This window comes from Empidonax traillii, unplaced genomic scaffold (genome assembly GCF_003031625.1).
Source record: "Empidonax traillii isolate 1590-97213 ecotype Southwest subspecies unplaced genomic scaffold, ASM303162v1 scaffold451:size1465578, whole genome shotgun sequence".
NCBI lineage: Eukaryota > Metazoa > Chordata > Aves > Passeriformes > Tyrannidae > Empidonax > Empidonax traillii.
In genome coordinates, this window is record NW_020955644.1 from 864082 (window position 1) to 878070 (window position 13989).

The following is a 13989-nucleotide window of genomic DNA, read 5'->3' on the forward strand; positions in this document are numbered from 1 at the left end:
ACGGCCGGGGCAGAAAATCCCTCTTGGTCTGCTCAAAGAGACACACCAGCAGGGCAGAGGTAGGAGCCAGGCTACACACCTTGCACAGGGACTGGGAGACCTGTCAGGAATACGCTATTCTCTGGCAAAAAGCCAAACAACTGATCCAAACAGCGGATCCCAGAAGGTTTTAAAATGCCGCCCCGCACGGGTGCCGAACGCGCGGCTCCTCCCGGAGCTGCACGAGTCGAGATCAGCATCTGAAAATTCCAGAGCACAGATGAAATTCACCCTCAAGGTTTCATAACACACACCCCACAGTTCATTTTGTTGACCATTATTTGTGTTTAAAAAAAATCACCAAAACCAACAAACAAGAAAACAGCAGCGCGTTGCAGACGAGGAGTCCTACCCAGTCTCTGCACTAAAACTCGGTACAAACTTTCAGTCAAGTTTGAAGTACCTTTTCCTCAGTTAAAATTAAGGTTTTAAATAAAATGATCTTTGAGAAGTACTTTATTTAGTCCATAGCCAAGCCTTTGGACTCTGGCAAGGTTAAACAACCCAACCCCTCACTGATAGCAATGGAAGAATTGAGGCCTTAAGAGAGCCATCTGCTGAGGAGCGTCCATCGTCCTCCCCTACCTGCCAATTCCAGCTTTAAGGAGGTTATATGTTTGCAACCCAACCTCAGGGATAGGGAAGGCTGTCCTGGTATTCTCTGTGTCACACTTGGTGCATGGACAGAGCAGGGACCTGGATGTCTGTGGCTGTATCAGGCATGAAAGTGTTCCCAGCTCTGATCACTTAAACGGATTAAACCAAGATGACAGTCACATCTCTGTCCAAGGAAACTGTTAATCCCACATCACTTCCCAGGATTAGTGCCACTCTACAAGTCACAGGTGTCTCATCCTGCCCTGTGAGGAAGGGGAATTTTAAAAAGGATGAGATGGAGTTGGTCTCAAGGAGCCCAGCCTGGGAGTCCAGAGGTGACCAGGGGAGCTTCAGGACAGCTGGGTTTGGACCTGGGTTTGTCTTCACATCACAGATGCGGCCTCGTCACGCTGTGCCATGCCCTGCTGCCCACACCTCCTCTCCACAGTGATCTAGTCACGGGGCTCAGGGGCTTAAAGCAAAGAGATTTGTGAGCCAGTCAAAATAGCTCCTCCTAAGGCAGCTAACGGGATTAGACAGATAAACCACGGCCTGCGCCGGCAGCTCGGGACCCACCTCGGGAAAATCATATCCTGCCACGACAACCTCCTGCCTCCTGACGTCCTGCAAGCTCAGAGGTCGTTTCTGGGCACACATCACCCTGAAAGGCCAGCCTGGGAGGTCATCCCTGCGTGTTAGCGCTTCCCCAGGGGATTGCACTGCCCTTGGACGAGGCTGGCTCTCTGCAGAGCGCTGAATTCGACAATCATTAATAGCCTACTTCACCACAGCGGCCATAAAAAGGGTTATTTGAACCACACGATAAATTCCGTGTGCACAGAGGCTTTGGAACCCCCTTTAACATCACTTTAACGATGATGGATGGCAGGCTTGCCACATGCAGCAGATTAAAAGGCTTTCAGCAAACTTCCCCACCCTTAAACCACGGCACGACCCTCCCACCCAACCTATTTTCCCCACCCCTACCGAGTCTGTATTCCCACTCCAGGTAAACTGCAGCAAAGCCTGGCCAACACAAGTGCCACAAATAACAGCAAATACAGCATCCCCCCCACACCTGCAATGGAGCAAACAATCGTTCCCATGAATTGCAAAGGCAAATTTTAATTATAAGCACTGGGACAGACCAGACAGCAACCAGATGGAATGAGACACGCAGACAGTACTGGTGAGGACACCTCAGGCAAGCTACTGTGTGGAAGCAGACAGAGCATTTAAGGTTAAGCTAAACTCAGGCCCTGAGGGATAAACTCCTGAGGACAGCCACATGTTGCCCCAGGGCTGAGTTGCACTGCTGAGTTTGCACGAGGCTGATTTCTGTTGCTTTCTCTGAGACTTGTTTGTATCTAATTTATTCCAACCTGTGAACGTGACATTTCCATGGTACGTGAAGTTCCCATGAAAACTGAAGCTGGCACGAGAGCTGGGGAGCGTTTGTCTGTACCCACCCTGCAGCATCTCTTCAAAGATCCTATTTCAGCTTGGAGCTGTTCTCCAGACCTTCACTGCATGGAGCTGAAGGCCACCCAGACCCAGCAGCCCTCACTCACACATCAACCACTTCAAAGACATGAGCTGAATGCCTTCAGAGAGCCCTCACTCTCTATTTGTAGTTTGGATATTGGATATTTCAAGAGCTGCCAGGCTAAATTTAGGGGTGCAGATAAGCATATCAACCTCAGGCACCCAACATCAAGGTCACTGGGAACATGGACAGTGGCCAAGACTCAAAGCAGCCACAGCTCAAACCATCAAATAGCAAGGCAGCAATTCCTGATTTGGTCACACAGGGGAAAAAACCCATTAATTTAGCACTTATAAATGACTTAAACCTCACAGTATTTTCTCTAAACCAGTAGTGTGTAGAAATACGATGTCAAACCAAACCAAACCAAACCCATCCTACAATCAACTCAAGTCCAGTGCGTTTTTCTGGAGTGGTGCAGCTGTTTCCTTTATCCACAAGATAAAGGAAAGCAAGAGGAGAAAGAAAAAATAAAGAGGAAAATCCTCTGCATTTAACCAAGACTTGACCATCAGTTGAAAAAAGCCAAATATCACTCAAAAGAGGGGGGGAAAAAAGAAACACTATTCAAATTCCTGCTGAGTGTGTTCAAGTCTTTGAGCTGCCTGCACAAACCTGCCTGAGCCTCAGCCTTGCTCTGGAACGTGCTCCCTCCAGGGGCTCCCCAAGCTCCCCTCTCCCAGTTTGCTGTCAGAACAAGTTTCCTTCACAGATTTCGTTTCCTCCAAGGAGCTCCCGGCAGCTCTAAGGGAAGAACCTCCCCCTGTACAGAGAGGGCAGCACCACGCTGAGCATCACCCCTTGGAAAACACAGCTCCCAACAGACAGGGACACGGAAGGGACTTGCAGCGGGGGAATACAGCCAGGATAAGCCGGGTGAAGCTGTTTCAGAAGCCACAGAGCTCCCTCTCACCGGATCAGGGCCAGGCACAGCCTCGGGCTCCCCTCTCCGAGGTCTGGACCAGCTGAGAGGAGAAAACCTTTCTCCGTCATTGCCTTTCCCTGCCCTCCTCTCCCTTCCCCTCACTCCCCGCCCCCAGGAAAAAGTCAAAAACAAGTTCTTAAGTTGCACACGGGAAAACAAGCCCAGAAAAAGCTGCGAGTGGGAGTGAGGAGCAGCAGCAGCAGCACCCTGGAAGGGATGAATGGCCAAGAGCAAACCCACGTGGGCAGAGAAGCACAGCCAGATCCAGCAGCTCCTGCCACAGCCCCCAACCCTCCTGGGGACCACCCCAGCTTCATTTCCATTCACACTGAACTGCACGTGAACTGCATATAAAAGAAAATCTGCATAAGTTTCATCCAAAACGTTCAGTATTTCTGTCCTTTATTATCAGCTACTTGGTAAAAACCCAACCCGACCCCACGAAACCTCATTACCACCAGCAAGGCAAGCGCAGTGTTGGCTCCAGAATCCCCCCCTGCCTCCATCCCCACATCTCCTGCTGCTGATGCAAAGCAAAGAGCACGATACCTTCCTGTCACGCTTGCAGATGGTGCACAAAGGTTGCTGGTTATTGCTTTAGTGCAGTAACCTAATGCTGGTAATAAACCAAACTATCTAAAAAGAGCCTCTCTCCCTGCCGGCAGCACAGACAAGATCAGCTGAGATATGGTTAATTACTTCAGTCTTGGTTTGCAAGCCAAGGAATTAAATGGTTGCCCTGTGACTGTGACCCAAGTTCAAAGCAAAGGGAGGCAGGAAAAGGCAGTGAGTGCACTGGTGTTATCTGACCAAGTGTGGGCTGAGTGCTTCTTATCACAGGGAAAGTTGAGACTGAATTAGAAAGGCAGAAGAGAAAAAAATAACCTGTAAAGCAGTAGCAAGGCTAGAGAGCTCCACTGCCCTAACAGGTACACCACTGAATTGAAGCATCTTTATTTTGAAGATGCAAATTAATAATTCCTTCAGATTGCTCTGAAAGGGAAAACCACAGAGCTGTTCCCAGGAAATCAGACCTTGGAGCAGCCCTTGTCCTGTAGATCACAGAACAATTTAGGTTGGAAAAGACCTCTACCATCAAGTCCAACCTTTAACTGATTTCCACCTGGAAATCAGGTGAGGTTCTTGTCCCAGCAAACACATTCTTCCCCTGGCAGAGAAGGCCAAGGCTCCAGCAGGGCAGTTCCAGGAGCACACAGAGCTCCCACAGCACGTCCTCACCCCACAGCAGCTGCTGGGACTGTGCAGTGAAGATCCCAGCACCAGACCAAAGCTGGAACATTTATATTCACCTAAAGACAGAACTGAGCTTGTGCAAAACTCAAAGCAGGAACCACAGCAGAGAGGCCCCTTATTTCTGTGCAGAAAACACGTTCAAAGTTTCACTGCAAACCTGCCTGTGTCCAGAGGACCCCTTGGAGCTGGGCTGGCTGCACCCTGGTGACAGGTTCAGCTCAGCCCCTGCTCCCTCATCTGCTCCCAGATGGGGAAAAAAAAAATAAAATAAAGATATGAAAAACTAAACTCTGCCCCAGCAAAGCATTTCTGGAGCTGTTTCGGAGCATGATGTGCTGCTGGGCCCCTGCTGCCCAGCTTTGGGCACAGAGCAGTGACACCCTGGGGAGCACAGGGACATTCTCTACGTGTCCCCCCCATGGCATAGCAGGCCCCCCAGTCGCTCTCCCAGTGCCAGACCCGGGTCACATCCAGTAGGAATAAAGGAGGATGTTTAACCACCTGCGCTGGGCTCCCTCTGATGTTCTCCAAGTGAAACTTGACGCTGCTCAGCAAAGACACACCTCTTCCAGGGTGTTGTGCAAAATTCTGCATTTTAACGTAGGACAGGAAATATGAAAAGAGCCGGGCAGAACCCAAACAGCCCCGCTGGCCAGGCCGAGCAGCGGGGAGCAAATCAAAGGCTTGGCTCCTCTCATCCATCCACCCGTGATTTTCCAGGGTTTTGGAAGTCGCAGCTCCTCCGCTAACAGGTTTTTTTTTAAGGATTCTCATCGCTGCTTCCCTCTGGAGCAGCTCTGCAGAGGGTTTTTTTCGTTGTCGTTGTTCCTTCCTTCTCTCTCATGCTGTGCTTCCTCACTCCACAGTGGGATGGGTCGGTTGCAAAAGATTCTCATTCCCTTGCTGGGATTGGTTTTGGCCTTCTGGTTTTATTCTGCGAGGGAGAATTTCAAACCGGGTGAGTATCTGAAGCGACTCTGCCTTTAAATTAAAAATATGAGAAGCCACATTCGAGTGCTTTGCATAGAAACCATTCAGAGCTCGGACCAAGCCAAGCCTGAGCCTTTGTGCGGTGGCTGATAGCAGAAAGTTGCTTTAACAAAGATTTAAAATCCAACTGAGCAAGGAATACTCGTAAATACTTCCCGAGGGAGCAGGTGAGGCAGGGGGCTGAGGGGGAGAGGGTTCTGAATGCTCCATTTTCCAGTGTGCAGCAGCAGATTATAAAAATTACTTTTAAAATAATGGATTTTAAGTTCAGACAATGCACTCAGTGGGCGATTTTTACTACAGAATAGTCGGGGTGCTGATAAGTTGCGTCCTGACTCGTGGAAAAATCCGCTGGAAGAGTCAAGCGCTGTCCCTGTGTCGCTGCATTCCGTGAGGAGCTGCAGCAGCTCCACAGCTTTTTCCTGGTGCTGGATGCTTTGCACTTACAGGCTCATTTACATTCCAGTTAACTGCTTGTTCTGAAGGGTGTTATGGGATTTTTTCTTTTTTTAGTTTTAGGGGTGGTTTTTTTTTCCGAACAGCATTTGGATAAATTAAATCCCTGTGCCTCGGTCCCCAGAGATGCTGAAGGGGAAGCGGGTGATTGTGACGGGAGCCAGCACTGGAATTGGGGAGCAGATTGCCTACCACCTGGCACGGATGGGATCCCACATCCTGATCACGGCACGGACAGAGGCCAAGCTGCAGAAAGTAAATGGCAAAGCGGGCACTCTCACATGCATGTTCACAGCAGGGCACCCACACGAAGGCTGATCTCGCACCACAGGTACATCCACCACGCAGGAATATCCACACAGGTCATTGCCACAGCACAAATCCCACCTGGGAATGGCGACACTCACGGGTAGACACCCCTGTGGCTCCTGCATGCACAGAAATCCCTCTCCTGCAGACACACACACCCTGCAGAACGTGTTATAAGGTTTGAACTTAAGTACACACATCCCCACACACACCCACCCACCCTCATTCCACTGCAGTGATATCCAAGCTCCTGCTCTCCCCACACACACGCAGTTCCAGACTGGATGGAGAGCCAGACTGCCTGGGGTGCAAGAATAATTCCCCAAGCTCCCTTTGAAGCTTAGAAGGCTCCAGACACGCTCCCAAACCGCTGCTTTAAGGTGGGGAGACATCACAGGGAGCCCAGACACCCACGTTTGGTGCCACCTCGGGCTGGCAGGGCAGGGGGGAGGCGCGTTCCTGACGGGCTGTGTTGGTGGCAGGTGGTGCAGCGGTGCCTGGAGCTGGGAGCAGCCTCGGCGCGGTACGTCAGCGGCACCATGGAGGACATGGCCTTCGCCCAGCACGTGGTGAGGGAGGCAGAGGCCTCGCTGGGTATGTCTGCAGATTGCCCTCCACGAGTGCCAGAAGAACAGGGCATCTCATCCCCGCCAGGCTTATTGACAAAAAAAAAAAAGTAGGAGAAGTTTCCCCCTGATTCTGCCCCCCTGCCTGGCTTCCCCACTGCCCCTCAAACTGAACTGCGCTCTCCTTTTCAGCCCTGTGCCCTCATGACATTCCTGCTGCAGGGGCCACGATCCCGGATTTCGTCACCCAGGGGGCTGGAGTGTCCCATCAGCCCCGGTATCGCGGTCACGGGTCACGGCTGTGGAAATGCACGGCTCCAGCTCCGTGGGGAGCGCTCCCTTCTCCCTCCCAGGGCCCACACACACAGCTGGGGGTGATCTCCCCTGTGGCGTGGTATTTGTGATTTGAACCAAAAAGAAATATATCACAGCAGAGGTTTTACTGGCAGCCACCATCTGGAGTATATCCCTGCCCCAGAGATAACGGGCCACAGCTCTGACCCAAAAACCTGATTTCTTCTGATTACACTTATTCTGCTCCCAGGAAAGGCTGTTTTGCTGTTTGTAGCCCTCTCCCCCTTCAGCCCCAGGCACTAACACCCTTTCCTCTGCTTGCAGGAGGCCTGGACATGCTCATTCTTAACCACGTTGGTGCTTCATACTTTGGTTTTTTCGATGGGGATGTTGAGCACGTACGAAAGCTCCTGGAAATCAACTTCCTCAGCTATGTGGCCATGACCACGTCAGCCCTGCCCATGCTGAAGGAGAGTGAGGGCAGCATTGTAGTGGTTTCATCCATGGCAGGTGAGTGGGGAGGGAGGTAGGCAACATGGGATTCACCCAAGAGACACCAAGGGGTGATTTTCATAAGTAGCACACAGGCATCCTAAAAGAGTCACAACTGCTTAATATTCAAAACAAAAACAACCCAACCCAACCAAACAAAAACCCCAAAAGCAAACAAACAAACAAACAAAAACCCACACCATCAAAAACAACCCCAGCACCAAATCCAGGTTATTTTGGGATTTTCTTGATGGAATTTGTTTCCTGTTCAATCCAATCGCCTCAGTTTGCTTTTTGACCGGCCCTGCAACTAAAACCCCCGAGCTGGTGTGCTGGGCAGTGTTCTGGTCATCAGTTTAGCCCAGGATCCAGGGACAGGAGTTTAAACTTTGCTCCCTCCCTCCCCACGGAGGGTTTTGTGGTTACTTTGGGTTGCTTATGCCCTCAGCAGAGACATGAGCCCTGGTGTTGGGCATAAGACCTTAAAAGAGCTGGAAGCCAACAGGAATATTTGTAACGCTGCTGTTCAGGTGTCAGGATGACATTTCACTAACAGTAAACTCCCCTTAGAGAAAATACTCTCTCTGATGAAGGGCAGAGCAGCTCCCTGTGCTGTAACAGAACTTCACTCTGTGTCCAGGTAAAGTTGGGTTTCCCTTTACTGTCCCCTACTCTGCGACCAAGTTCGCCCTGGATGGATTTTTCAGCTCCCTGAGGCAGGAATTCACCATTCAGAGCATTAATGTTTCCATCACACTCTGCATCCTTGGCTTCATTGATACTGGTAAGTTGTGCTGTCGGATGCATTGGTCAGCAGTGGAGCATCACCACCTCAGCTCCTCATCCTGCCCCTCAACCCTCTCCTCTGCCTCACCTCTCTGAGTATCCCTCATCCCCTCTCTGAGCCCCTCGGGGTCCCCACCCACCCCTAAGCCTCACTGTGCCCCTGGGGGTCCCCACTCGCCCCTCTCTGTGCCCCTCCATCCCCCTCTCTCTATACCCCTCATCTCATTTATGCGCTCCTCCACTCTCCCCTCATCCCCCCCGTGTCTCCCACGGATCCCTCCACTCTCTGTGCCCCCCGCACCGCCGCCCTGACCCTCTCCCCGCACGCAGACCGCGCTGTCCGCGCTGCCGCGGAGGTGCTGCGGGAGGTGCCGGCGCCGCGGGACGAGTGCGCGCTGGAGATCCTGAAAGGGGCCGCGCTGCGCCGCCGGGAGCTCTACTATCGCTACAGCTCCACCCGCCTGCCCCTGCTGCTCCGGGACTGCGCCGCAGAGCTCCTCGACTACCTGGTGAGGAGCCGCTACCGCCTGCCCGACACCCCCGGTACCCCCCGCCCTGCCCTCTGAGCCGCGGGGGCACCGCGGATGCTCGGCCCGGCCACCCCCGGCCACCGCCCCGCCGGTTTGCGATGCGCTGGCGGCACCCGGAGGGGCGAGGGAGGTCTCGCAGCCTTGCCTGCTTCCCCTCTGTCCCCGGCAAATCTAATTATTGAGCTAATTATTAAATAAAATGTACTAACCGGACAGCTTCGTGCGTTTATCACTTTTCTCTGCCGTGGCTCTCTGCCCACTCGGCTTTCAAGGGGAGGTTGAAATCGTGGCAATAATCCCTCATCATTTCGTTTTCGGGGATATTTCAGCCTATTTGTTAGCTTAAAGGCCAATTTCATAGAACTATAGAATCACAGAATGGCTTGGGTTGGAAGGGACCTTAAAGATGATGCAATTCCACCCCTCTGCCATGGGCAGGAACATCTTCCACCTCACCAGGTTGCTCCAAGCCCCGTCCAACCTGGCCTTGGACACCTCCAGGGATGGGGTAGCCACAGCTTCTCGGGGCAACCTGTGCCAGGGCTTCACCACCCTCACAGGGAAGGATTTATTTGTAATACCCAACCTAAATATATCCTTCTTTGGCTTAAAGTCATTCACTCCCCATTCCCCATTAAATGCACATTTTTAATCCAAACAAATCTTCCCAAACTGCCAGGCAGTTTCCTTCACAGACATTCTAACTGCAAAACACCTTCTAGATGCAGGGCAGTGGGAGCAGTCCATGCTGAATGCAAATCCAAGCCCACAGCGAGCTCCACACCACTTCCCCAACTTGATCCATTTACACCTCCCATGACTCTGGCCATTCCTTCACCAACTGTTACCACCCCTTGTGTGACAAAACCTCCCCAGACTGCCTGCACAAACCAGCTCACACTGAGCAGGTTTTGCCCTTTCAACTTCCTCTTTCAGACAATTACTTACAAACCCATTCTCCATATGCCCAGGCAGATGCTGAGCTGTGAGATTCAGAAAGCTGTGGAAGCTGAAGGGTTTTCTTATTCATCCACTTGGCTCTTTTGCTGCCTTTTATAATCCACAGATTCCTCAAGAGTGCAACTTTTCAGGTGTAAGAGCCACCGAACAAACTATCAGTATTGTACCAACGGTGATATCATAGAGGATAAGCCAGAAACATCAATACTCATTGGAAAAGGCAAATTTTCCAGCCTTGCTCTCTCCAGATATTTCTGTGAACTTGTACCACAGTGATACTGCTGATAAATAAATCCTTGTGGCAGCCAGTGAGGAAGGGAAGTGTTGTTTTTATTTTAGAAGTGGAGGGGGAAGGATCTCCATCCATCCCCCTCTCTTCTCTGGAGGGGCCACAGGTGTCCCAGCCCCAAAAGCAACCACCAAACAACACACCCACCACTCCACAGAGCGAGAAACTGTTCAGTGCCTTCCCTTGAACGCTCTCAAAAAGCACACCCGAAACTCCTGGCAGGCCAAGGGTGCAAAGGGACAGCCTAAAGTCCAAAGCCACACACTCTTCATTAGGTTAATGTTTGCTAAATCACAGGCAGAGCAACGAAAAGGTCCAACAGATACCAGCAAACTTACGCAAGACCAGAACCAGCTCAAACCTTCCCAGCCCCATCTGCAACCTGCAGACACCTCCCGTGGCCAGAGCTGTGGGGTTTGTCTCACTCCTGCCTTTATTTTTTTGCAGGGGGATGGGTTTGCTCCTGAAGATTTTCATCCCCTTGCTGGGAGCAGCACTGGCCTTTTATTTTTATTCAGCGCCTCCGGGTTTCAATGAAGGTAAGTCATGGGAAATACAACTGCAGGGAGGCTGTGCCAGCGTGGCAGAGCGTGCCATGCAGAGGGGCACAGGCCACTTGAAGGGAGACACAGCCAGAGAAGCCAAAGCGTGGGAAGGCTGAGGGCTGGGAGGGGAGGGCAGGGCAGGCTGCCCCCCGTGCAAGGGGTCAGAGCACAGGAAAAACTCGCGGGGTTACTCTGGCTCTGCTGGGACACGCAGCGCCTGCGACCTCTGTAAATGACTGACTTGGGAAACGTGCATTTTCTGCTTCAATCCTCCTATTAGTCAGCTCTCGCCGCTCCCAGGCCAGGCTGGGTGCGGAGCTCGAGCCTCGCACTTGCTCCCCATCAAACCGGGATTAAGGACCGGGCTCCGGCGGGGTCTGGCGAAGGGTGCACGCCGCGGTGGGGCTGTGCTGCTGCCGGCAGCTCCTGCACCCCAAGCTGAGGGGCGGCAGCGCCAGAGAGGAGCCACAGTGCCCACGTGTGGAGAGAGAACCAGGGGCTGTGCTGGCTCTGAGCTCCGCGCCCTCCTCCTGCAGAGATGCTCCGGGGGAAGAGGGTGATCGTGACGGGAGCCAGCAGCGGCATCGGGGAGCAGATGGCCTATCACCTGGCACGCATGGAGACACACCTCCTGCTCACGGCGCGGACTGAGGCCAAGCTGCAGAAAGTAAATGGCAAGGAGAGCCGGGATGGGTGCGGATATCCACGTGGGAATACCAGAGACCCTGCAGACCCACCCCAGTGTATCCCGTTCTAACACACACACACAGACCACCTCAAAAAATGCATTTTCAATGCTGACAGCACAGCATTTCCTTCTCTGCAGCCTCTAGCTGTGAATTCTGACCTCCACCACCACAGACAAGACCTGCTCAAGACCTTGTCTGATCAACCCTTGCCCTTTCTCCAGTTCTGAACTGGTTTTGCATCCTGTATAAAACAGAATCGAAATGCTGACGTTAAGCAATTGGATCCCTGTTTGTACATACTACATATTTGGCTCAGATGTGCTGTCATTCACATCTGCAGACAGAAACAGTTTTCCAAGCAACATGTCTCATCCCGTAAAGGGAGCAGGGTTTCCAGCAGGACAGCAACAGCCTGGGATGATAGGTGGGGGGCTCTGTGAAGGTGAGTCCATGCTAACACCCACATTCCCACTGTCCCCACAGGTGGTGGAGCGATGCCTGGAGCTGGGAGCTGCCTCCGCCCGCTACATCAGCGGCTCCATGGAGGACCCCTCGTTCCCCGAGGTGGTGGTGAGGGAGGCTGAGAACACCTGGGGTAGGTGCTGTGGAGCTGCCCTTCCTCGCTGCCCAGCACACCCCATGCTACACTTTGGGGCCCGTTCCAACCCCCAGGAAGCTGCTTTGCTGGGAGGTGCCTGTTGCTGATGGCAAACACGCTCTGCCTGCAGGCGGCCTGGACATGCTGATCCTGAACCACATCGGTCAGTCCGGCTTCAACTACTTCGATGGGAACGTCGGGCAAGTACGAAGGCTCATGGAGACCAACTTCCTGAGCTACGTGGCCATGACCACCTCAGCCCTGTCCATGCTGAAGGAGAGCGAGGGCAGCATCGTGGTGGTCTCATCCGTGGCAGGTGAGCACACAGGGGGCCTCTCTGTGACAGAATAAGGCAGAGAGTCACCCACTGGGAGTCAGGGTCAGCCAGACCTGGGTCCTGGACGCACAATTTAAGTCCTCTGGGAGATTTATAGCTTGTATTTTGTCCTTTTAGCCACCCACTAATCACCTTCATGCATAGCCACATGTTACACATGCATTTGCTGCATGTGGCTATCTCTTCCTGAATACAGGAACAGTATCATCCACAACAGAAGGTACTTCATGCCATATGTTACATTTTAAACATTCCTGCATTTGTTTATTTCCCTCAAGCATTCATAACAGTTCACTCCATCATCTAAACCACAGTAGTGTAGCTCCTTGAAGGGTAAGAGGAACGGAGAGCTGTGCAGCCTGGTGCCTGCCCAGCACATGAACCCCAACACTGTGTCTCTGCTCCAGGTAAAATTGGCTCCCCATTTGCTGCTTCCTATTCCGCAACCAAGTTCGCCTTGGAGGGCTTTTTCAGCTCCTTGCGACACGAATTCATCATGGACAAGGTCAACGTTTCCATCACGCTCTGCATCCTGGGCTACATCAACACAGGTGAGCTCAGCACCACTGGGGCCTCCTGGCAGAGCCAAGCTGACTCCAGGCTGCTTTGCCACCACTGCTGGACCCTCTGCCTGCAGCGTCTGTGCAATGGTGGGGACAGGACCCCAACTCTTTAAAGAGCATGGTCTGAGGCTTTTAACTCTGCTATCCTTGCAGGGGAGGTGGGGATTCCACCCTGTGGTCACTCAGGAGGTGGAAAGGAATGGGAAGGGTGTAGCTATAATTGCTGTTTTAATTGTCACAAGCCTTGTTAAGTAGGTCTGATCCCCGGAGTTTGTCAGTTCGAGAGTTCTCCAGACACCCTGACAGGTGCCTGTGGCAGACCCTCCCTCTGACCCCACTCCTTCTTCCCCTCCCTGTGCTTCCCACCCTTCCAGAGAGCGCTGTGCGAGCAGTCTCGCACGTTATCCGGGACAAACCGGCACCAAAGGAGGAGTGTGCCCTGGAGATCGTCAAGGCTGGAGCCCTGAGGCAGCGGGAGCTGCACTACCCACCCTGGGTGGTGAGCACCGCCCTCCTCCTGCGAGACATCGCCCCCGAATTCCTCGACTCCACCATCAGGAACAACTACCACGTGGAAAACCTCAAAAGAACATAGTCACCAGGGGACAGCAAGGGTGCCAGGGCACCTTGGGCCGGGCAGCAGGGGTTTGGGGGTGTTAATCCAGCTGCTTGGCTGCCCTTTTCCACACCTCCTGGGCAGCCCGTGCTGACTCACCCCGGCAACTCAAGACAGGACGCTCCAGAAGTCTGTAAGGCAGCAGGAAAATGCCCTTTTTTAGTAATGAACTCTTGCAATGGGCTTTTTCCAACCAAGAGGCACTTCAGGGAAGTCCTGCAGCAGGATCTGCTGCCAGTGTCCTGCTCAACCTCCAGAAACTGTTCCTCCATGGAAAGCCACCAAGGCAGAGGCAGCAAGTGCCACAGGACGTGAGCCAGAATGGTGATTTGGGCCAAGCAGCACAAACCACCCAAAGCCACAAGAACCAGGAAATTTGTTTGTATCCCTTCTAGGTTGGTCTTTGTAAAAATAAATCCTACATTACTATGAGATCTCTACGTTTCCTTGTGCTCCTTTTCCACGTGCCCAGGCGTAGAGCCCTTATCAGCACCCAGCTGGCTAAACCCACCTCCTCCCGATTTGCATTAACAAAGCTTTCGCTCCTCTAAAGACCTTAATGAATTTCTGCCATTCCTGAGCTCTCCTCAGCTGCCAAAACACGCTTT

General features: G+C 52.6%; 2 protein-coding genes across 2 annotated transcripts; both read left to right on the forward strand.

The window, feature by feature from the left end:
- The first annotated feature begins 4981 nt into the window (after nt 1-4981).
- On the forward strand, nt 4982-8820 carry HSD11B1 (hydroxysteroid 11-beta dehydrogenase 1). Its single transcript, XM_027895188.1, has 7 exons — nt 4982-5113; nt 5228-5319; nt 5932-6062; nt 6599-6710; nt 7301-7486; nt 8109-8252; nt 8585-8820. Exons 2-7 carry the CDS (start codon nt 5232-5234, stop codon nt 8818-8820), a joined length of 897 nt encoding a protein of 298 aa, XP_027750989.1. The 5' UTR covers nt 4982-5113; nt 5228-5231.
- Nucleotides 8821-10325: 1505 nt separating this feature from the next.
- On the forward strand, nt 10326-13815 carry LOC114063139 (corticosteroid 11-beta-dehydrogenase isozyme 1-like). Its single transcript, XM_027895209.1, has 6 exons — nt 10326-10572; nt 11115-11245; nt 11751-11862; nt 11996-12181; nt 12610-12753; nt 13140-13815. Exons 1-6 carry the CDS (start codon nt 10485-10487, stop codon nt 13358-13360), a joined length of 882 nt encoding a protein of 293 aa, XP_027751010.1. The 5' UTR covers nt 10326-10484; the 3' UTR covers nt 13361-13815.
- Nucleotides 13816-13989: the final 174 nt, after the last annotated feature.